Genomic DNA, 23,693 nt, shown 5'->3' on the forward strand with positions numbered 1-23,693 from the left:
GGGGGAAGCAGTGTAGTAGTATACTGGGGGGAAGCAGTGTAGTAGTATACTGGGGGGGAAGCAGTGTAGTAGTATACTGGGGGGAGCAGTGTAGTAGTATACTGGGGGGGAAGCAGTGTAGTAGTATACTGGGGGGGGAAGCAGTGTAGTAGTATACTGGGGGGAAGCAGTGTAGTAGTATACTGGGGGGGAAGCAGTGTAGTAGTATACTGGGGGGGAAGCAGTGTAGTAGTATACTGGGGGGAAGCAGTGTAGTAGTATACTGGGGGGAAGCAGTGTAGTAGTATACTGGGGGGGGAAGCAGTGTAGTAGTATACTGGGGGGGGAAGCAGTGTAGTAGTATACTGGGGGGGGGAAGCAGTGTAGTAGTATACTGGGGGGGGAAGCAGTGTAGTAGTATACTGGGGGGGGAAGCAGTGTAGTAGTATACTGGGGGGGAAGCAGTGTAGTAGTATACTGGGGGGGGAAGCAGTGTAGTAGTATACTGGGGGGGGAAGCAGTGTAGTAGTATACTGGGGGGGGGAAGCAGTGTAGTAGTATACTGGGGGGGGGAAGCAGTGTAGTAGTATACTGGGGGGGGGAAGCAGTGTAGTAGTATACTGGGGGGGGGGAAGCAGTGTAGTAGTATACTGGGGGGGGAAGCAGTGTAGTAGTATACTGGGGGGGGGGAAGCAGTGTAGTAGTATACTGGGGGGGGGGAAGCAGTGTAGTAGTATACTGGGGGGGGGGAAGCAGTGTAGTAGTATGCTGGGGGGGGAAGCAGTGTAGTAGTATGCTGGGGGGGAAGCAGTGTAGTAGTATGCTGGGGGGGGAAGCAGTGTAGTAGTATACTGGGGGGGAAGCAGTGTAGTAGTATGCTGGGGGGGGGAAGCAGTGTAGTAGTATACTGGGGGGGAAGCAGTGTAGTAGTATACTGAGGGGGAAGCAGTGTAGTAGTATACTGGGGGGGAAGCAGTGTAGTAGTATACTGGGGGGGGGGGGGGGAAGCAGTGTAGTAGTATACTGGGGAGGAAGCAGTGTAGTAGTATACTGGGGGGGGAAGCAGTGTAGTAGTATACTGGGGGGGGAAGCAGTGTAGTAGTATACTGGGGGGGGGGGGGGGAAGCAGTGTAGTAGTATACTGGGGGGGGAAGCAGTGTAGTAGTATACTGGGGGGGGGAAGCAGTGTAGTAGTATAGTGGGGGGGGGAAGCAGTGTAGTAGTATACTGGGGGGAAGCAGTGTAGTAGTATACTGGGGGGGGAAGCAGTGTAGTAGTATACTGGGGGGGGAAGCAGTGTAGTAGTATACTGGGGGGGGGAAGCAGTGTAGTAGTATACTGGGGGGGGAAGCAGTGTAGTAGTATACTGGGGGGGGGGAAGCAGTGTAGTAGTATACTGGGGGGGGGAAGCAGTGTAGTAGTATACTGGGGGGGAAGCAGTGTAGTAGTATACTGGGGGGGAAGCAGTGTAGTAGTATACTGGGGGGGGGAAGCAGTGTAGTAGTATACGGGGGGGGGGGGGAGGGAAGCAGTGTAGTAGTATACGGGGGGGGGAAGCAGTGTAGTAGTAAACTGGGGGGAAGCAGTGTAGTAGTATACTGGGGGGGAAGCAGTGTAGTAGTATGCTGGGGGGGAAGCAGTGTAGTAGTATACTGGGGGGGGAAGCAGTGTAGTAGTATACTGGGGGGGAAGCAGTGTAGTAGTATACTGAGGGGGAAGCAGTGTAGTAGTATACTGGGGGGGAAGCAGTGTAGTAGTATACTGGGGGGGGGGGGGAAGCAGTGTAGTAGTATACTGGGGAGGAAGCAGTGTAGTAGTATACTGGGGAGGAAGCAGTGTAGTAGTATACTGGGGGGGGAAGCAATGTAGTAGTATACTGGGGGGGGAAGCAATGTAGTAGTATACTGGGGGGGGAAGCAGTGTAGTAGTATACTGGGGGGGAAGCAGTGTAGTAGTATACTGGGGGGGAAGCAGTGTAGTAGTATACTGGGGGGGGAAGCAGTGTAGTAGTATACTGGGGGGGAAGCAGTGTAGTAGTATACTGGGGGGGGAAGCAGTGTAGTAGTATACTGGGGGGGAAGCAGTGTAGTAGTATACTGGGGGGGAAGCAGTGTAGTAGTATACTGGGGGGGAAGCAGTGTAGTAGTATACTGGGGGGGAAGCAGTGTAGTAGTATACTGGGGGGGAAGCAGTGTAGTAGTATACTGGGGGGGAAGCAGTGTAGTAGTATACTGGGGGGGAAGCAGTGTAGTAGTATACTGGGGGGGAAGCAGTGTAGTAGTATACTGGGGGGGGGGGAAGCAGTGTAGTAGTATACTGGGGGGGAAGCAGTGTAGTAGTATACTGGGGGGAAGCAGTGTAGTAGTATGCTGGGGGGGGGGGAAGCAGTGTAGTAGTATGCTGGGGGGGGGGGGAAACAGTGTAGTAGTATGCTGGGGGGGAGCAGTGTAGTAGTATGCTGGGGGGGAAGCAGTGTAGTAGTATACTGGGGGGGAAGCAGTGTAGTAGTATACTGGGGGGGAAGCAGTGTAGTAGTATACTGGGGGGGAAGCAGTGTAGTAGTATACTGGGGGGGAAGCAGTGTAGTAGTATACTGGGGGGGAAGCAGTGTAGTAGTATACTGGGGGGGAAGCAGTGTAGTAGTATACTGGGGGGGAAGCAGTGTAGTAGTATACTGGGGGGGAAGCAGTGTAGTAGTATGCTGGGGGGGAAGCAGTGTAGTAGTATGCTGGGGGGGAAGCAGTGTAGTAGTATGCTGGGGGGGAAGCAGTGTAGTAGTATGCTGGGGGGGAAGCAGTGTAGTAGTATGCTGGGGGGGAAGCAGTGTAGTAGTATCCTGGGGGGGGGGGAGTAAGTAGGGGGGGAGCAGTGTAGTAGTATGCTGGGGGGGGGGGGAAGCAGTGTAGTAGTATGCTGGGGGGGGGGGAAGCAGTGTAGTAGTATGCTGGGGGGGGGGGAAGCAGTGTAGTAGTATGCTGGGGGGGGGGGGGGAAGCAGTGTAGTAGTATGCTGGGGGGGGGGGGGGAAGCAGTGTAGTAGTATGCTGGGGGGGGGGGGGGGAAGCAGTGTAGTAGTATGCTGGGGGGGGGGGAAGCAGTGTAGTAGTATGCTGGGGGGGGGGGGGGGAAGCAGTGTAGTAGTATGCTGGGGGGGGGGAAGCAGTGTAGTAGTATGCTGGGGGGGGGGGGGAAGCAGTGTAGTAGTATGCTGGGGGGGGGGGGGGAAGCAGTGTAGTAGTATGCTGGGGGGGGGGGGAAGCAGTGTAGTAGTATGCTGGGGGGGGGGGAAGCAGTGTAGTAGTATGCTGGGGGGGAAGCAGTGTAGTAGTATGCTGGGGGGGGGAGCAGTGTAGTAGTATGCTGGGGGGGGGGGGAGCAGTGTAGTAGTATACTGGGGGGGAAGCAGTGTAGTAGTATACTGGGGGGGGGGGGGGGGAAGCAGTGTAGTAGTATGCTGGGGGGGAAGCAGTGTAGTAGTATACTGGGGGGGGGGGGGAGCAGTGTAGTAGTATGCTGGGGGGGGGGAGCAGTGTAGTAGTATGCTGGGGGGGAAGCAGTGTAGTAGTATACTTGGGGGTGGAAGCAGTGTAGTAGTATACTTGGGGGTGGAAGCAGTGTAGTAGTATACTGGGGGGTGGAAGCAGTGTAGTAGTATACTGGGGGGGGGGGAAGCAGTGTAGTAGTATACTGGGGGGGGGAGCAGTGTAGTAGTATACTGGGGGGGGGGGGGAAGCAGTGTAGTAGTATACTGGGGGGGGAAGCAGTGTAGTAGTATACGGGGGGGGGGAAGCAGTGTAGTAGTATACGGGGGGGGGGAAGCAGTGTAGTAGTATACGGGGGGGGGAAGCAGTGTAGTAGTATACGGGGGGGGGGGAAGCAGTGTAGTAGTATACGGGGGGGGGGGAAGCAGTGTAGTAGTATACAGGGGGGGGAAGCAGTGTAGTAGTATACTGGGGGGGGGGGAAGCAGTGTAGTAGTATACTGGGGGGGAAGCAATGTAGTAGTATACTGGGGGGGGGGGAAGCAGTGTAGTAGTATACTGGGGGGGGGGAAGCAGTGTAGTAGTATACTGGGGGGGGGGAAGCAGTGTAGTAGTATACTGGGGGGGGGGGAAGCAGTGTAGTAGTATACTGGGGGGGAAGCAGTGTAGTAGTATACTGGGGGGGGAAGCAGTGTAGTAGTATACGGGGGGGGGGAAGCAGTGTAGTAGTATACGGGGGGGGGAAGCAGTGTAGTAGTATACGGGGGGGGGGAAGCAGTGTAGTAGTATACTGGGGGGGGAAGCAGTGTAGTAGTATACTGGGGGGGGAAGCAGTGTAGTAGTATACGGGGGGGGGGAAGCAGTGTAGTAGTATACGGGGGGGGGGAAGCAGTGTAGTAGTATACGGGGGGGGGGAAGCAGTGTAGTAGTATACGGGGGGGGGAAGCAGTGTAGTAGTATACGGGGGGGGGGAAGCAGTGTAGTAGTATACGGGGGGGGGAAGCAGTGTAGTAGTATACGGGGGGGGGGGGAAGCAGTGTAGTAGTATACAGGGGGGGGAAGCAGTGTAGTAGTATACTGGGGGGGGGGGAAGCAGTGTAGTAGTATACTGGGGGGGAAGCAATGTAGTAGTATACTGGGGGGGGGGAAGCAGTGTAGTAGTATACTGGGGGGGGGAAGCAGTGTAGTAGTATACTGGGGGGGGGGAAGCAGTGTAGTAGTATACTGGGGGGGGGGAAGCAGTGTAGTAGTATACTGGGGGGGGGAAGCAGTGTAGTAGTATACTGGGGGGGGGAAGCAGTGTAGTAGTATGCTGGGGGGGGAAGCAGTGTAGTAGTATACTGGGGGGGAAGCAGTGTAGTAGTATACTGGGGGGAAGCAGTGTAGTAGTATACTGGGGGGGAAGCAGTGTAGTAGTATGCTGGGGGGGGGAAGCAGTGTAGTAGTATACTGGGGGGGGAGCAGTGTAGTAGTATGCTGGGGGGGGGGGAAGCAGTGTAGTAGTATGCTGGGGGGGAAGCAGTGTAGTAGTATACTGGGGGGGAAGCAGTGTAGTAGTATACTGGGGGGGGAAGCAGTGTAGTAGTATACTGGGGGGGAAGCAGTGTAGTAGTATACTGGGGGGGGAAGCAGTGTAGTAGTATACTGGGGGGGGAAGCAGTGTAGTAGTATACTGGGGGGGAAGCAGTGTAGTAGTATACTGGGGGGGAAGCAGTGTAGTAGTATGCTGGGGGGGAAGCAGTGTAGTAGTATGCTGGGGGGGAAGCAGTGTAGTAGTATACTGGGGGGGGGGGGGAGCAGTGTAGTAGTATGCTGGGGGGGGAAGCAGTGTAGTAGTATGCTGGGGGGGGGGGGGGGGAAGCAGTGTAGTAGTATGCTGGGGGGGGGGGGGGAAGCAGTGTAGTAGTATGCTGGGGGGGGGGGGGAAGCAGTGTAGTAGTATGCTGGGGGGGGGGGGGAAGCAGTGTAGTAGTATGCTGGGGGGGGGGGAAGCAGTGTAGTAGTATGCTGGGGGGGGGGGAAGCAGTGTAGTAGTATGCTGGGGGGGGGGAAGCAGTGTAGTAGTATGCTGGGGGGGGGAAGCAGTGTAGTAGTATGCTGGGGGGGAAAGCAGTGTAGTAGTATGCTGGGGGGGAAGCAGTGTAGTAGTATGCTGGGGGGGGGGGAAGCAGTGTAGTAGTATGCTGGGGGGGGGGGGGGAAGCAGTGTAGTAGTATGCTGGGGGGGGGGGGGGGAAGCAGTGTAGTAGTATGCTGGGGGGGGGGGGGAAGCAGTGTAGTAGTATGCTGGGGGGGAAAGCAGTGTAGTAGTATGCTGGGGGGGAAAGCAGTGTAGTAGTATGCTGGGGGGGAAAGCAGTGTAGTAGTATGCTGGGGGGGAAAGCAGTGTAGTAGTATGCTGGGGGGGAAGCAGTGTAGTAGTATGCTGGGGGGGAAGCAGTGTAGTAGTATGCTGGGGGGGGGGGGGGAAGCAGTGTAGTAGTATGCTGGGGGGGGGGGGGGAAGCAGTGTAGTAGTATGCTGGGGGGGGGGAAGCAGTGTAGTAGTATGCTGGGGGGGGGGAAGCAGTGTAGTAGTATGCTGGGGGGGGGGGGGGGGAAGCAGTGTAGTAGTATGCTGGGGGGGGGGGGAAGCAGTGTAGTAGTATGCTGGGGGGGAAAGCAGTGTAGTAGTATGCTGGGGGGGAAGCAGTGTAGTAGTATGCTGGGGGGGAAAGCAGTGTAGTAGTATGCTGGGGGGGAAGCAGTGTAGTAGTATGCTGGGGGGGAAGCAGTGTAGTAGTATGCTGGGGGGGAAGCAGTGTAGTAGTATGCTGGGGGGGAAGCAGTGTAGTAGTATGCTGGGGGGGAAGCAGTGTAGTAGTATGCTGGGGGGGGGGGGGAAGCAGTGTAGTAGTATGCTGGGGGGGGGGGGAAGCAGTGTAGTAGTATGCTGGGGGGGGGGGGGGAAGCAGTGTAGTAGTATGCTGGGGGGGGGGAAGCAGTGTAGTAGTATGCTGGGGGGGAAAGCAGTGTAGTAGTATGCTGGGGGGGAAAGCAGTGTAGTAGTATGCTGGGGGGGAAGCAGTGTAGTAGTATGCTGGGGGGGAAGCAGTGTAGTAGTATGCTGGGGGGGGGGGGGAGCAGTGTAGTAGTATACTGGGGGGGAAGCAGTGTAGTAGTATACTGGGGGGGGGGGGGAAGCAGTGTAGTAGTATGCTGGGGGGGAAGCAGTGTAGTAGTATACTGGGGGGGGGGGGAGCAGTGTAGTAGTATGCTGGGGGGGGAAGCAGTGTAGTAGTATGCTGGGGGGGGGGGGGGGGAAGCAGTGTAGTAGTATGCTGGGGGGGGGGGAAGCAGTGTAGTAGTATGCTGGGGGGGGGGGAAGCAGTGTAGTAGTATGCTGGGGGGGAAGCAGTGTAGTAGTATGCTGGGGGGGGGGGAGCAGTGTAGTAGTATACTGGGGGGGGGGGAGCAGTGTAGTAGTATACTGGGGGGGAAGCAGTGTAGTAGTATACTGGGGGGGGGGGGGGGGGGAAGCAGTGTAGTAGTATGCTGGGGGGGGAAGCAGTGTAGTAGTATGCTGGGGGGGGAAGCAGTGTAGTAGTATGCTGGGGGGGGAAGCAGTGTAGTAGTATGCTGGGGGGGGGGGGGGAAAGCAGTGTAGTAGTATGCTGGGGGGGGGGGGGAAGCAGTGTAGTAGTATGCTGGGGGGGGGGGGGAAGCAGTGTAGTAGTATGCTGGGGGGGGGGGGAAGCAGTGTAGTAGTATGCTGGGGGGGAAAGCAGTGTAGTAGTATGCTGGGGGGGAAGCAGTGTAGTAGTATGCTGGGGGGGAAGCAGTGTAGTAGTATGCTGGGGGGGAAGCAGTGTAGTAGTATGCTGGGGGGGGGGGAAGCAGTGTAGTAGTATGCTGGGGGGGGGGGAAGCAGTGTAGTAGTATGCTGGGGGGGGGGGGAAGCAGTGTAGTAGTATGCTGGGGGGGGGGGAAGCAGTGTAGTAGTATGCTGGGGGGGGGGGAAGCAGTGTAGTAGTATGCTGGGGGGGAAAGCAGTGTAGTAGTATGCTGGGGGGGGGGAAGCAGTGTAGTAGTATGCTGGGGGGGGGGAAGCAGTGTAGTAGTATGCTGGGGGGGGGGGAAGCAGTGTAGTAGTATGCTGGGGGGGGGAAGCAGTGTAGTAGTATGCTGGGGGGGGGGAAGCAGTGTAGTAGTATGCTGGGGGGGAAAGCAGTGTAGTAGTATGCTGGGGGGGAAGCAGTGTAGTAGTATGCTGGGGGGGAAGCAGTGTAGTAGTATGCTGGGGGGGGGGGGAGCAGTGTAGTAGTATACTGGGGGGGAAGCAGTGTAGTAGTATACTGGGGGGGGGGGGGGAAGCAGTGTAGTAGTATGCTGGGGGGGAAGCAGTGTAGTAGTATACTGGGGGGGGGGGGAGCAGTGTAGTAGTATGCTGGGGGGGGGGGGGGAGCAGTGTAGTAGTATACAGGGGGGAGGAGGGAAGCAGTGTAGCAGTATACTTGGGGTACTAGTAGTAGTACTAGGCCAGCCTGGTTCCCAACCCAGACCAGCAGTCCTCAGCTCCTGAGGTCCCGGTGTGGCCCCTGGCCGGGCTCCGCACACATGGCTCTCCCCTCCCCCCACCTCTCAGTCACACACGGATTAGGGGCACGCCATCCTCTCCCGGGAAGCCTTGTATTTCCTTCCCGGGGCTCCCTTGGTGTATGTAGACACAGAGCGGTCACCCACCTTCCACCGTCTCCTCCCCGTTCTCCTCATCGCTGTCCATGGCTTCTTCTTCTTCGTCCTCCGCCGCTGACAAGCAGCAACTTACTGAGGCAGCGTGTGACTCGCAGCGCCCCCTCCCCTCCTGTATAGCGGCACACTGGCGCCCCCTGTGGAGATACGCCGCGCCTGCCCTGGACCTGTCACTCCAAGTGTCCTGTCTGGTCCTGGTGACATCAGACATCTCCATCACCTCTGGAGAGTTTAGGGAGGACTGGAGCCTCCTGATTGCTAACATTTTTTAAAGGGATATGGGGAGGAGGGGGTTGATACACTGGGGGATCCATATAGTGTGATAGTGTTCCTCAAACTTTTATGTTTTCAGTCAAGACACCCTTTAAAATGACAAAAGAAACAGCACAACCCCACAGTATAGTGTTAACAAATAAGGGACAATTATTTGAAAAGTAGAAATGCTCTTACAGAAGTACACATATGTAGGGCATGGCATAAAGGTGACGGGTGCCAGAAATGTGTGAGGGGCAGCCAGAGAACCTCCAACCTTGGTCACCGGTGTCCTATCATACACAGTCCCCCATCAGATAGTGTCCTCTGTGTACTGCGCATCTGCAGTACACAGTACACACTTATTCCGAAAATACCCGAAGATGAACAGCGCCTGCGCCGTGAGTCCAGGTTCTAGCCCCTCCATCCAAGTGGACATAGAGTTGGAATAAAAAGACCCAAGCGACCCTCTAATTTTCCCAGCCCTATGTCCGCTTGGATGGTGGGGCTGCCACCTCGACTCACGGCACAGGCGCCGTTCATCTTCGGAGATTTTCCGAAGCTTCTTCTGCTCCGTACTGTGCAAGTGCAGTACGGGGCGGACATTATATGACGGCAGGGGATGAAGTGCGCTAAAGGAGGAAACCGCTGTCACTGCAATCAGTGTCCATCCAAGGTTTGGAAGACATGGGACATGTTTCCAAGCCGGTTGGCTTCTTCATCAAGGGACTGGTGAAAGGGTTCACTGTCTACTTTTCACACTGTTACATAGTTGGTAAGGTTGAATAAAGACACCAGTCCATCCTGAGTGAGTGTCTACAATTGTCCCTATCCCTGTATATTGCACACTCACATCAGTCCCTACCCTCAAGAAGCCCACAATCCAAGGTCCCCATTCATATACTAGGGCTAATTTTAGACAGAAGCCAATTAACCTACCTGCATGTCTTTGGAGTGTGGGAGGAAACCCACACAGGCACAGGGAGAACATGCAAACTCCAGGCAGGTAGTGTTGTGGTTGGGATTTGAACCAGTGATGCTTCTTACTGCTAAGCAGAGAGTGCTAACCACTACACCACTGTGCTGCACTGTTAGCAGGGACTGAGTTACTAGAGACAGGACTTTTAGTATACTGCACCTTTACCACACTTATACTGCATGCTGGTTTACTAAAATTGTTGTTATGTGCACAAAACATTTTTCTCAAAGGGCCCCAACAATAGCAGGCAGAAAAACAACATAAAGAACTATCCCTCCCGTAAAACCATCCAGCAAGTCCTCTTTGTTACCGTCTCCTGTTTCCTTCATTTCCGTGGACAGTGCCTACCCAATCAGTTTAGGACTAGCATAGCCACCTTTAGCGCACACTGGCAGTATAGCCTCAGCAATTTGTTGAATCAAACTTTATTATCATTTGCTGTTGCACTACAGGTGGCACTGCTATGGTTTATGCCAGTGATGGTGAACCTTGGCATCCCAGATGTTTTGGAACTACATTTCCCATGATGCTCAACAACACTGCAGAGTGCAATGAGCATCATGGGAAATGTAGTTCCAAAACATCTGGGGTGCCAAGGTTTGCCATCACTGGTTTATGCTGACCATGGGCGTTAGGTGTCATTTTATCCTTAGTCCCTATTGTTAGCCATTTTGTATTCTAAACTGTGTTACCACCATTGGCAGTCTATTTTTAGAATAATATCAACTTTATTGAATAATAATACATTAAGATTACCTTTGCTAACTGGTTTGGTGCCTGCTTTTGATAAAGCACTATATATTGCCCTAGGATTGGTGGAGATCTGCGTACATGCCAGTGGACTGGCACGGTGCGCTTGGGGCTTCGCTGGTCCCAGAGCCGTCACTCGCGCGTGTGCAATGCCTAAATGGGCAGCACGCATGCGCGGGCGTCTGTCGCCATATTTAAACCCTCAGGCTGACTGCATTTCAAGCACTATGCCTGAAAACATCATTGAAGAGCCTTCAAATATAGAAGATCATGTAAATTACTACTCCATCCTTCCTTGGTGGCCAACCGGAAATTCCTGCAATAACAAAATAGAGATTAGAGTAATGTAGGAACATTTTAGTGCCATATACCCCATTGAAGTGTGTATACTTATCTAGGACTGGCTCTATGCTCATTATCCTTATGCTCCCCTCCCCCACATCTACCTATTTTTGGGACCTCCATGGGGGTGGATGGGGCTCCCTAGCAGAGACACACCATTGACGTTTCTGGCAGAGACAAAACAATTTGTGTGTTTTTTTTTAAGCATTGTACAGCTGTATGTCTCCTGGATCATCCCATGTGGTATATGATCCTGGTATCTATATACTGTAAAAATACAAATGAGATCTGTTGTTTATTTTTATGTATCAACACTAAAATGATATACTTTCTATTTATAGAAATTTACAATAAATATATCTCCCTCAGAAGAAAGGATTGACCTGAAACGCGTCGGGTTGGCGTGCAGACAACACAATTTCACATGTATATTGTGCAAGATGCATGCAATTTTACTTTAGAATGTGTACCAATATCCTAAACAATAGAACATTTTATTATATATATAAATAAATGCATGGTTTTACTACAAAGTGTATTGTTTAAGTTCCCTCAAAAGTCTTGTCCAATTGTGGGGATATTTGTTTGTTCCAGCACTATTATTGGGTAATAGGAGTTTCTTGCCACGTTTTACTGTGTTTACTTTCTTTTACACTCAACCTGGGTGTGTCAGAGGGGCTGAGGCCCTTTGAAAGGTCAAGGCAAAGAACAGAGGACCCATTTAATTCAGCGGCTTCTGCAGGGGTAGGGCTACATGTTTCTTTGTTAAGCTGGTCATTCACGAGTCATAATTTCAGCATATCTCTCCAGAATTGGCCAAAATTTGGGTGGCCCTGTTAACACCTCCATCTAAAAAAAAGTCCAACTTTTGTCAAGGGGGCCAGACAAAAAATTGTCTGCAAACAATTTGAATCCTTAAAGCCTGTACACACGATTGGACTTTTTGACAACAAACATGCAAATTAGCTGTTTTAAGGCAACACCCGACCATGTGTACGCTCCATCGGACAAACTTTTTCGTTTTTCATCGGACTTTTGTTGGCTGTGCGAATGGATAAACTTTTCGACAACATAAGTCCGATAGAGCAAAGTCCGATCGTGTGTACACAAAACCATTGGACTTTACAAACACGCATGCTCAGAACCAATGCAAAAGATCAGACAACAATACAGAAGTTGACCAAAGGTGGCGGTAATGAGCAGAAAAACCACATGATTTGGTGGAAGCTGGCTGAAAAAGTCAGATTGTGTGTATGCTTAACCACTTAAGCCCCGGACCAATCTGCAGCCAAAGGACCAGGCCCCTTTTTGCGATTCAGCACTGCGTCGCTTTAACTGAAAAGTGCACAGTCGTGCGACATGGCTCCCAAACAAAATTGGCGTTCTTTTTTTCCCACAAATAGAGCTTTCTTTTGGTGGTATTTGATCACCTCTGTGGTTTTTATTTTTGCGCTATAAACAAAAATAGAGCGACAATTTTGAAAAAAAATGCAATATTTTTTACTTTTTGCTATAATAAATATCCCCCAAAAAATATATAAATAATTTTTTTTCCCTCAGTTTAGGCCAATACGTATTCTTCTACATATTTTTGTTAAAAAAAAAAATAATAATAATAATAAAAAAAATCACAATTAGCGATTATTGATTGGTTTGCGCAAAAGTTATAGCGTTTGCAAAATAGAGGATAGTTTTATAGCATTTTTATTAAAAAAATTTTTTACTAGTAATGGCGGCGATCAGCGATTTTTATTGTGACTGCGACATTATGGCGGACACATCGGACATTTTTGACACATTTTTGGGACCATTGTCATTTATACAGCAATCAGTGCTATTTAAATGCACTGATTCCTGTGTAAATGACACTGGCAGTGAAGGAGTTAACCACTAGGGTGCAGTTATGTGTGACGTTATGTTTTTTAAATTTTTTTGTTATTGTTTATTGGGGGCATGGCCTGGCATGTGAAGTAACTGATCGTCTTTCCCTATAAAAGGGAACAGGCGATCCGTGACAGCCACACTAGGAAGCACGGGGAGAGGTTTGTTTATACAGACCTCTCCTCGTTCTTCAGCTCTGTGACCCGATCGCGGGACACCAGCAGCGACCGGGTCCGCAGGTCCTGCTCCATGGCTGGGCACTTAAAGAGCCACATACAGGTACGTGATTGTGCCCAGATTGTGCCCAGCCGTGCCATTCTGCCGTCGTATATCCTTTGAAAGGTCAAGGCAAAGAACAGAGGACCCATTTAATTCAGCGGCTTCTGCAGGGGTAGGGCTACATGTTTCTTTGTTAAGCTGGTCATTCACGAGTCATAATTTCAGCATATCTCTCCAGAATTGGCCAAAATTTGGGTGGCCCTGTTAACACCTCCATCTAAAAAAAAGTCCAACTTTTGTCAAGGGGGCCAGACAAAAAATTGTCTGCAAACAATTTGAATCCTTAAAGCCTGTACACACGATTGGACTTTTTGACAACAAACATGCAAATTAGCTGTTTTAAGGCAACATCCGACCATGTGTACGCTCCATCGGACAAACTTTTTCGTTTTTCATCGGACTTTTGTTGGCTGTGCGAATGGATAAACTTTTCGACAACATAAGTCCGATAGAGCAAAGTCCGATCGTGTGTACACAAAACCATTGGACTTTACAAACACGCATGCTCAGAACCAATGCAAAAGATCAGACAACAATACAGAAGTTGACCAAAGGTGGCGGTAATGAGCAGAAAAACCACATGATTTGGTGGAAGCTGGCTGAAAAAGTCAGATCGTGTGTATGCTTAACCACTTAAGCCCCGGACCAATCTGCAGCCAAAGGACCAGGCCCCTTTTTGCGATTCAGCACTGCGTCGCTTTAACTGAAAAGTGCACAGTCGTGCGACGTGGCTCCCAAACAAAATTGGCGTTCTTTTTTTCCCACAAATAGAGCTTTCTTTTGGTGGTATTTGATCACCTCTGTGGTTTTTATTTTTGCGCTATAAACAAAAATAGAGCGACAATTTTGAAAAAAAATGCTATATTTTTTACTTTTTGCTATAATAAATATCCCCCAAAAAATATATAAATAATTTTTTTTCCCTCAGTTTAGGCCAATACGTATTCTTCTACATATTTTTGTTAAAAAAAATAATAATAATAATAATAAAAAAAATCACAATTAGCGATTATTGATTGGTTTGCGCAAAAGTTATAGCGTTTGCAAAATAGAGGATAGTTTTATAGCATTTTTATTAAAAAATTTTTTTACTAGTAATGGCGGCGATCAGCGATTTTTATTGTGACTGCGACATTATGGCGGACACATCGGACATTTTTGACACATTTTTGGGACCATTGTCATTTATACAGCAATCAGTGCTATTTAAATGCACTGATTCCTGTGTAAATGACACTGGCAGTGAAGGAGTTAACCACTAGGGTGCAGTTATGTGTGACGTTATGTTTTTTAAATTTTTTTGTTATTGTTTATTGGGGGCATGGCCTGGCATGTGACGTAACTGATCGTCTTTCCCTATAAAAGGGAACAGGCGATCCGTGACAGCCACACTAGGAAGCACGGGGAGAGGTTTGTTTATACAGACCTCTCCTCGTTCTTCAGCTCTGTGACCCGATCGCGGGACACCAGCAGCGACCGGGTCCGCAGGTCCTGCTCCATGGCTGGGCACTTAAAGAGCCACATACAGGTACGTGATTGTGCCCAGCCGTGCCATTCTGCCGTCGTATATCCGCGTGAGGCGGTCCTTAAGTGGTTAACAAGTTCACGGGGCAACGCCCTTTGTACATAAATCCACGGGAAAGTTTGTATAAAGTCCGATCGTGTGTACGGGCCTTAAGAAATCTTAACATGTATGGGCCAGCATCAGACGGGGGAAAAAAAAATTGGAACACCTTTGTCCAGCCTGACAGGTGTACATTGGCCACTGAATGGTAAGCACAATTTAAATGCTACTGGCAAGAGATAAACGACTGCGATTATCAGCAACTGCTATCACTGTATATTTGCAAAGTACTGATAACACCCGTACCGAATGATGGTTTACAAGTCAATTTTGAAAAGAAATCTAACAAAGTATGTACAAGTCCATAGACAATGAAGCAACCACATGCACGGGCTAGAATCATTTTTTTTATGTGGCTCTGTAGTCATCTACTGCACTGTATCGAACGTGGGAACAACTAAATTTATAATGAAGGTATACTGGACAGCCACTCAAATATCTAGTGAATATTTAAAATGAACAGACACACCAAAAGTTTTGATAGAAAGTATAAAACAAGACTTTATTGGACATCAAAATACATAAAGTTCCTTAAGCCCCATACACACTATCAGATTATCTGCTGAGTTTTTCCTTCAGATTTACCAAAACCATATAATATGAGGACAAACTTTAGGAGTTTCAATGTGTATGCAATCAGGCAGGCCCTTCTACTACATCATTTTGGTAAATCTGAAGGAAAAACTCAGCAGATAATCTGATAGTGTGTATGGGGTTTAACACATAAAAGTTAACATAAACATAGCAAGACTTAAAGAGGAAGTAAACCCTTTCAAACCACTTTGACCTACAGGTAAGCCTAGATTAAGGCTTACCTGTAGGTCCAAGCAATATCTCCTAAACCTATATGGTTTAGGAGATATTTGCCAGAAAATGGGCACCGCTGTCTACGGCGCATGCGCCGTAGACAGCGGCGCGCAGGCGCACTAAATGCGGCAAGTCCAAGAATGGATCTGCCTAATTTGTCGACTCCCGTGCGCAAGCGCGGGAGTGACGTCATCGCGGCTTCGCCGAATGGCAGCGGCGGAGCTGCGAGACGCGACTCCCGTGCGCATGCGCGGGAGTGACGTCATCGCGGCTTCGCCGCTGTCAGTCGTCGGAGCTGCGAGACGCCACCAGCAAGATGGATGCGGCGGACTACAGGGGACAGCGGCGACTTCGCTGGCTCCTGTGTCAGGTAAGTGACACATAATGAGCTACTATGCGATGCATAGTAGTCCATTATGCTTTACCTTTGCAGGGAAAAAAAGAGGAAGTAAACCCATCAGGGTTTACTTCCTCTTTAAACATACACTCCTCTTCCCAATATTCCAAAGAAAGGTCAAATAATACTTAACTCTGGCAACATCTTACACTCAATATCTGGAACAGGACAATGAGAAATCCTTGCTGCATGCTTGGTTTTTGCACATCTCCAAACAGACTTCCATTCCTCCTCCGTGTCAGGGACTGTTTATAGTCCTGTATACCAGAGACCACCCACAGGATGTAGTCATTCGTCTTGACCACTCACAAGTCGTTTTGTGAGTGATGTCAGCAACACATGGCTGCACACCCCCGCCCCCTCCGCATGGTCCATTGACTATGCGGCAGCCATCTTATAAACACACAACGTCAAGGCTATGCTCACTACACCACCTGTGGGTGAGAGATATTATTACACATGTATGGGGACATTTGTCATGAATCAGTTAAAAATATCCACAACCGACGCAATCCACCTGTTGATCCCATACACAGGTAATAATTACAATTCATACATTTCTACTTCTCATAGGGGCCTAGCTTTCCTCAGTGCTTTTTTTCCCCATACACATCACACACATAACATAATTCATAGTTACAAAAATATGCCTACAACATGCATGAGTTAATTATCTTTTCTAGCAAAATAAGCATGTACAATATATATGCAATACATAAACTAAACAGTTACTTAATGTGGGCTTTCAATTGATGAAACGCTTTCATGGTTCATTGCCCAGAGACCAAGCGGCTTTCTCCAAAATCCTCCGGCACATGTCCTCGTCTTCGTGTCTCAAACCAATCCTCTTCTTTGTCACCCCCATGCTTGTTTCAAAAAATCCTAACCTCTTCCCCCATATTTCCAGGTTACATCATATCCTGCAAAGAGCTTCCTCTGCTTTGTTCACAAACTAGTTTGGTTTATTTGCATCTCAATAGAGGAGGCTTTGCTTTTAACACAACACACCCCTGTATGAAGCTATACTGCCAGTGAATCCACATCCCTTATGCAATAGAATTGATCACTCAAAAAAGAGTGCGTGTCCTCTGATGGAACTTTGTATTGGGTCACTGGAACATTTAGTGATAATATTTAGAGTAGACAAAAGGTAGTGATAAAAAATATATTTATTTGTTATCAAGATAAAAAAAAATATTAACTATGACATATACCACTTTAAACATCTAAAATGGATGCGCATTTATGAATGTAATGATTGGATACAAGACATTAACCAACTCTATTGAAAAACGGTAAAACACAATAGAAATGACCCAACGTTTCCAGGTATTTGAAGGCAAACCTCTTCTTCAGGGTTAATAGGTTTAGTCATGACGGAGTTTACGTCTGTGGTTAAAAACGAAAGAGAAATAAGGACAGGGTTTGTAAACATATACAGTACATAAAAGAATTATTGTATTTTCAACAGACATAACCTTGTTTGTCATATGTATAATAATCACATTGTACAGAAAAATGTGTGTGTATATATATATATATGTATGTACTGATCGTATATGTTACATAAAAGCTTTCAAAACATCCAAGTCATCCAGTAGAAAATCGGTCAGCTGCAGCTCCACAAGGACCAAGAAACATCCGGGACAAAAAAGGCGGGGGGAGGGATCAAAGAAGGAAGAGGGCCAATATGGCAACAAAGAAGCCCTCAAGAGTAGACACTAAGTTCCGCAGGTGGACAGGGAACCCCAGTGGTCACAGTGGCTCCACAAAGGGCACCCCCAGTAGCACACATCACCACTCCGTATAGGGGTCCCAATCACTAGAAAAAATACAAAAACAATAATGATAAATTCCTATCCAAGAAAACCTGTGTTATTTTCATTAACTAGTGAGCTCTATGAATACATGTAATGGCGCACACGGTCGAACTGTATGATGTACTTAGTCCGTCATACAATCCGACGGACAATCCGGCGTACTTTCCACTGAACGGAGTTGACCACACACGGATACACAAACAGTCCGACGGGACTAGAAATAGGAAGTCCAAGACACAGCAAAGCCCTGTAAATCCTTTCTGGGCATGCGCCATTCTTAGTCCGCCGGACTAGCATACTGACGACCGTATTGTCCGCTGAAACCAAAGTACGACGGAAAGATTTTTGGAAAAACCGAAATTCTTAGTACTCCGGACTGCACGCTGAAAAAGTCCGCTGAAGCCCACACACGAGCGGATTGTCCGCTGAAATGTGTTTCAACGGACTAAGTACGTCATACAGTTCGACCATGTGTACGCGGCATTAGATGTACATAAATCTAACAGGTAAGGTCTACAGGTGAAAACACACCTACCTCAAATCCTGGCTCTCAGTTGTATATCCACAGATAAAGGAAGGGGGCTTTACTTGTTTAATCAGTCAGGGACACAATGAAGGTTAAGTTAAAGCCTCCTTCTAGTGTGTCAGATCAGGCTTTAAAATCTAAGGAAATCAAATACAAAAAAAACAAAAAGTATTTATTCCCAGATCCAATATTGAGCCCATGTGAGGGTAGTCATAGTAGTAGCAAAGACTGACCAGAAGAATAGCTTACCAGACTGTATAAAGTGCCCCAGGATATCTGTGGGATGCTGCAAGCAGGAGGAAGTAATTGGGGAACACCTGTTTAAATGTGTGTATCATACAATTAATCAGCCCTATGATAGGCCGACTGGTCTCAGAGGGAGGTACAGAGAAGGATGTGTTGCCATTGGACAGGCGCCCGACTGAGTACAGAGGCGCGCGATCCCACCTGCAACACGCCACCTGATAGCAAGAGGAAGAAGCAATGTCCAAATAGGACAAAATGAACGGACTTTACACCGTGTGTGGGCAAGTCCGTTAATTTGAAAAGTCCGGCGGACTCCCGCCATAGTCCGGCTGATTGTCCTGTCGTGTGTGGGCAGGTCCGCTCATTTGGAAAGTCCGGTGGACCTCCGCTGCAAAGTTCAGCGGTTTGTCCACCAGATAGTCCGATCGTGTGTACGCGGCATTAATGTGACTGAATCTGCCATTCTCAACTACTTGCTTCCACCTCTTAAAGTGGTTGTAAACCCTTACAACACACTTTGACCTACAGGTAAGCCTAGATTAAGGCTTACCTGTAGGTCCAAGAAATATCTCCTAAACCTACACGGTTTAGGAGATATTTGCCGAAAGACAGGCACTGCTGTCTACGACGCATGCGTCGTAGACAGCGGTGCGCAGGCGCACTGAGTGCAGCACCCATCAACGGCAATATGCCACACGTGGTGGCTCCCGTGCGCATGCGTGGGAGTGACGTCTTCGTGGCTTTACCGAATGACAGCGGCGGAGCTGCGAGACCCACCGAGAAGATGGATGCACCGGACTACAGGGGACAGCGGTGACAACGCTGGCTCCTGTGTCAGGTAAGTGACACATAATGGACTACTATGCGATGCATAGTAGTCCATTATGCTTTACCTTTACAGGGAATGAAAGAGGAAGTAAACTCATCAGGGTTTACTTCCTCTTTAAGCAAAACTGGTGTAGGAATCCCATCTATTTCCTCTCTAGGGACCCCCACCTTAAGTTAATCAGTCCACACGTGTCTCCTAGAGACCATAGGCCTTGCCTTCCCTTTATCTGACTCAACTCGGCCATCACTATTTGAGCTGATCAGTTTCTCAGCTTCCTGCTTATGGGAAGTAAGAGCGTCACATGTCCTACTTCTGCTTACAGGCTTAGGGCCTTATCCTTTGATAGGGCATCATTAGACTTGTTCATGAGGGCTGCACACCGCTCATTCAAATCTTCAGCTCTGCCTACAGGGATTTGAACACCCTTCGAAGCCACTGCAGGTTTAACTTTAAATGCCCTATTTCCTAAATCATTTGCCTTAGGCCGCATACACACGCGTGGACTGTTCGCCCAACTTTGTCCGTCAAACAGTTTCGGCAAACAGTCCGCTCAAAATTAGCATGGACGGACATGGCCACACACGACGGACGAACAGTTTGCTGAAACCGTGCGCGATGACGTGAACGGCACGTACGACGGGACGAAAAATACGACGTCCTATACACTGCATTATAACTTTCGGCGTGTAAATCCTTTCTGAGCATGCGCGGAACTTAGTTTGACGAACAAGCCTACACACGAGCGGACTGTTCGCTGAAACAAGGTTTCAGCGGACAGTTTTTCGGAAATTCCGTAAAACCTTGTTCGTCAAACTGTCCGCTGAAAGCCCACACACGAGCGGACTGTCCGCCCAAACACTGTTCAGCGGACAAAGTTGGGCGAACAGTCCGCGCGTGTGTACGCGGCCTCACTTGCATTGTCTTCCAAACACTCAGTCACCACTGCAAGCTGCTCCTTGAGCTCAGTTTGGGTATACCCCTTTTCCACTTCATTCAGTTCATCACAAGCACTATCCAGCAAATCATTCTCTCCATCATGCTCATGATTTATTTCCCCTTTTAATCGGTTGTGTAATTATTGGACATGCCTGATTCTCATTCAGATCATCACTATCATCAGAACAGGACACATACTCAATATCTGAAGACTAGAGCATGTCTTCTAGATTCCATGTAGAATCCGCAATCATCGCTCTCACTTTACACTTCTCCAGGGCAACCACTTGACATGCATTACTTTACATATATTCTTTGGTCATAACCAACATATCTTTCACTTTCTGCAACTCTTTCTCAAGCGCTTCATTCTTCTGCACCTTGTGGCAAAGGGCCTGCACGACTAACCACCCAGTAGTGTCAGCAGCTTTCCGCTCTTTCTTAGAATATACATAAATCTAAATGCAAAACCTGTGTACGAAGTTCAGTACCAAGGTGTGGATAGATGGGAGCAGAATATTTGATCAATTCCTCGGCAATGGGTTTCCAGTACCCACTACAGATCCATGTTGGAATCGCCCCCCATACTTAGAAGCTGATTCCTTCCCTCCCACTCTCTTGCATTTTTTAAACAGAGTATGCATCACAAATGCAAAAACAACAATCACAATCTCTATGTATTGCCCTGGGTCAAAATTGTATTTCATCCAAATATTCTACATTTGTATCAAATGTGGGAACAACAAAATGTATAATGAAGGTATACTGGACAGCCACTCAAATATCTATATCTAATATGTAAAATGACCAGACACACTAAGAGCAGTTTTGATAAAAGGCATAAAAAACTTTACTGGACATCAAAATACATAAAGTTCTTTACACATAAAAGTTACCATAAACATTACATCAAATAACAAGACTTAAAGAGGAAGTAAAAGCACAATGGGCTAGTATGCATTGGTTGTCACAGCATGGGTAAAAGTGGTGTAACTACCCTAGGGCTCCTTAACTTATTCCTTTAGACAGATAAATATAAATACGTAACATTCATAGCAATGTATACTTCATCATCAGCCTAACAAAATACAATCTCTATACTGAAACGGTACGATCAAATAAGCATATGTAACCTGCTATTCTTTCTTCTCATAATGTTGTTTTATAGTGACATTGTGTGCTTGTATTGTACTATCTTTGCCCACGTTGGGCGTTAATAAAAAACATTTATAGTTGGAAAAAAAAAAGTGGTGTAACTAGGTTTACAACCACTTCACCCACGGAAGATTTTGCCACCTTCCTGGCCAGAGCATTTTTTGCGATTCGGCACTGCGTCGCTTTGACTGACAACTGCGCAGTCGTGCGACGTTGTACCCAAACAAAATTGATGTCCTTTTTTTCCCACAAATAGACTGTTCTTTTGGTGGTATCTGCTCACCTCTGCGTTTTTTTGTTTTTTGCACTATAAACAAAAAAAGAGCGTTAATTTTGAAAAAAACGCATTATTTTTTACTTTTTGCTATAATAAATACCCCCCAAAAATATATATAAAAAAAATGTTTTCCTCTGTTTAGGCCGATACGTATTCTTCTACATATTTTTGGTAAAAAAAATCACAATAAGCATATATTGATTTGCGCAAAAGTTATAGCGTCTACAAAATAGGGGATAGTTTTATGCCATTTTTACTCACAGTCCGCGTGCACTCGCAGCCCATGTGCACTCGCAGCCCACATGTACATACAGTCCACGGGCACTTGCAGCCCATGTCTACTCGCAGTCCATGTGCACTCGCATTCCACGTGCACTCGCAGCCTACGTGCACTCGCAGCCCACATTTAAATACAGTCCACGTGCACTTGCAGCCCACGTGTACTCACAGTCCACGTGCACTCGCATTCCACGTGCACTCGCAGCCCAACTCAGGAAATATGTAGTTTTATATATAGAAAAAAAGGCCACATTTTAACTTAAAATGCTAAGTTGACATGGATCTGTTTGATTATTTTAATAGGGTCACTTTAAAGTGAAATTAAACCATATCTGAGCAAACTGAAAACACTTTTTTTTTTCTTTTTAATATTCACAGCAAACTCACTCATTCATCCACGTCTCCATACTTTATTTTGTTGAGAAATCACTTTGAAAAACATCTCCCACTGTTTCTGGCTGTGATCATCTTGAGTGAGGGCAGATGATTTATGTAGCATTTACTGCCTGGAATCTATCTGCCCTTAGCTCTGGCATGCAGGCAAGAGGATGTGGTGAGAAAACCCCTCCTACCCTCCTACAGATGAAGGAAATAAAATGCCCATGAAGATTCATGAGATGTACGACATGATTTTGGCCTAGACCAGAAACCAGGAAGCAACTATAGAAATATAATAAAAAAATGTTCAGAACAAGTAAATATAATGTATCTTCCTATCTTTTTACTAATCCTGGTAGCAGAAGGATTAATGTTGATTGAGAGAGTTTAGTTCTGCAATAAAAGCAAATTCTGCCATATTTTCTGTGATCTTGTCAAACTCTTTAACAAAAACTGTCTTTCCAGCAACACTGAGTCAGCAATGTGTATATATATATATATATATATATATATATATATATATTTCGTATATTTGTGTGTTAATAATTTTCAGGAAACAGTCTGGGTTAGTGTAGTCAATATTACTTGTTCAGATTTGGGTATGTAATATGAGTAATGCTAAAACAGATGGGAAGAATTACTTCACTTGTCTGATGTCACCCATCTAAGATGTTCCCAGCAATATAACATCCCTACTCCTAAGTTGCAAGTGCTGCGGACTCCTAAATACAGATAAAGTGGTTGTTAACCCTTAAAGACCACTTTGACCTACAGGTAAGCCTAGATTAAGGCTTACCTGTAGGTCCATGAAATATCTCCTAAACCTGCACTCTTTAGAAGACATTTGCAAAAAGACAGGCACCGCTGTCTACGGTGCATGCGCCATAGACAGCGGCGCGCAGGCGCACTGAGCATGCCGCTGCTAACGACGATATACCGTTAGTGGTGGCTCCCATGCGCATGCACGGGAGTGACGTCATCGCTGCTCCATCACTGTGAGTGGCCGGAGCAGCGATACCCGGAAGAAGATGGATGCTTTGCGCTACAGGGGACAGCGGTGACATCGCTGGCTCCTGTGTCAGGTAAGTGACACATAATGGGCTTCTATGCGATGCATAGTAGCCCATTATGCTTTACCTTTGCATGGAGACAAAGAGGAAGTAAGACCATCAGGGTTTACTTCCTCTTTAAGGGTTTAGGCCGGGTTCACACTTGTATGACAAATGCCCCGACATTGGGAGCTCATGTCGCATGACATGTGAAAATCAACGTTTCCCTATGAGAGCTGTTTATACTGGTCCGACACAAGTCGGCCTGACTCTGAAAATGCTCCCTGCACTACTTTGGTCTGACTTTGATCCTACTTTAGCCCATTGAATCAGTGAAGTCAAATCAAAGTCAGATTGCCATCTTAACTGATCCGACTTTGTCATGCGACTTGTACTCTGATGATCTTGAAGGAGAACCCCCCGCCAAATAAAAAAAAAGAACGTCATGGGTTCCCACTCCAAGACCATACCAGGCCCTTAGGTCTGGTATGGCTTTTAAGGGGAACCTCCACACATCCAATTAATATTTAAAACAGATCGTGCAGTCTTCCATCACAAAAAGTGCAAACACCACAAAGAATGCACGTTTACAAGATGGTAAATGTCAATAGCTCACATAAAATACCCCGACAGGGTCCCCGTAGTAGATTTCAAATGGCAAAACAGCAGGTCAAAAATACACTGGAATGCACACCCGAT

General features: G+C 47.7%; 1 protein-coding gene across 1 annotated transcript in view; it reads right to left on the bottom strand.

Moving 5' to 3' along the window:
• The window catches only part of SETD7 (SET domain containing 7, histone lysine methyltransferase), a 95,495-nt gene extending 87,165 nt beyond the window's left edge, over positions 1-8,330 (bottom strand). The window contains exon 1 of the mRNA XM_077476928.1: positions 8,180-8,330. Within this exon, the coding sequence (XP_077333054.1) occupies positions 8,180-8,219 (40 nt within the window). The 5' untranslated portion in view covers positions 8,220-8,330. The remainder of the gene's footprint in view (positions 1-8,179) is intronic.
• Positions 8,331-23,693: the final 15,363 nt, after the last annotated feature.

This window comes from Lithobates pipiens, unplaced genomic scaffold, assembly GCF_037356315.1.
Source record: "Lithobates pipiens isolate NorthernLeopardFrog02 unplaced genomic scaffold, aLitPip1_a1.2 Scaffold_13, whole genome shotgun sequence".
In the NCBI taxonomy this organism is placed as follows: Eukaryota; Metazoa; Chordata; class Amphibia; order Anura; family Ranidae; genus Lithobates; species Lithobates pipiens.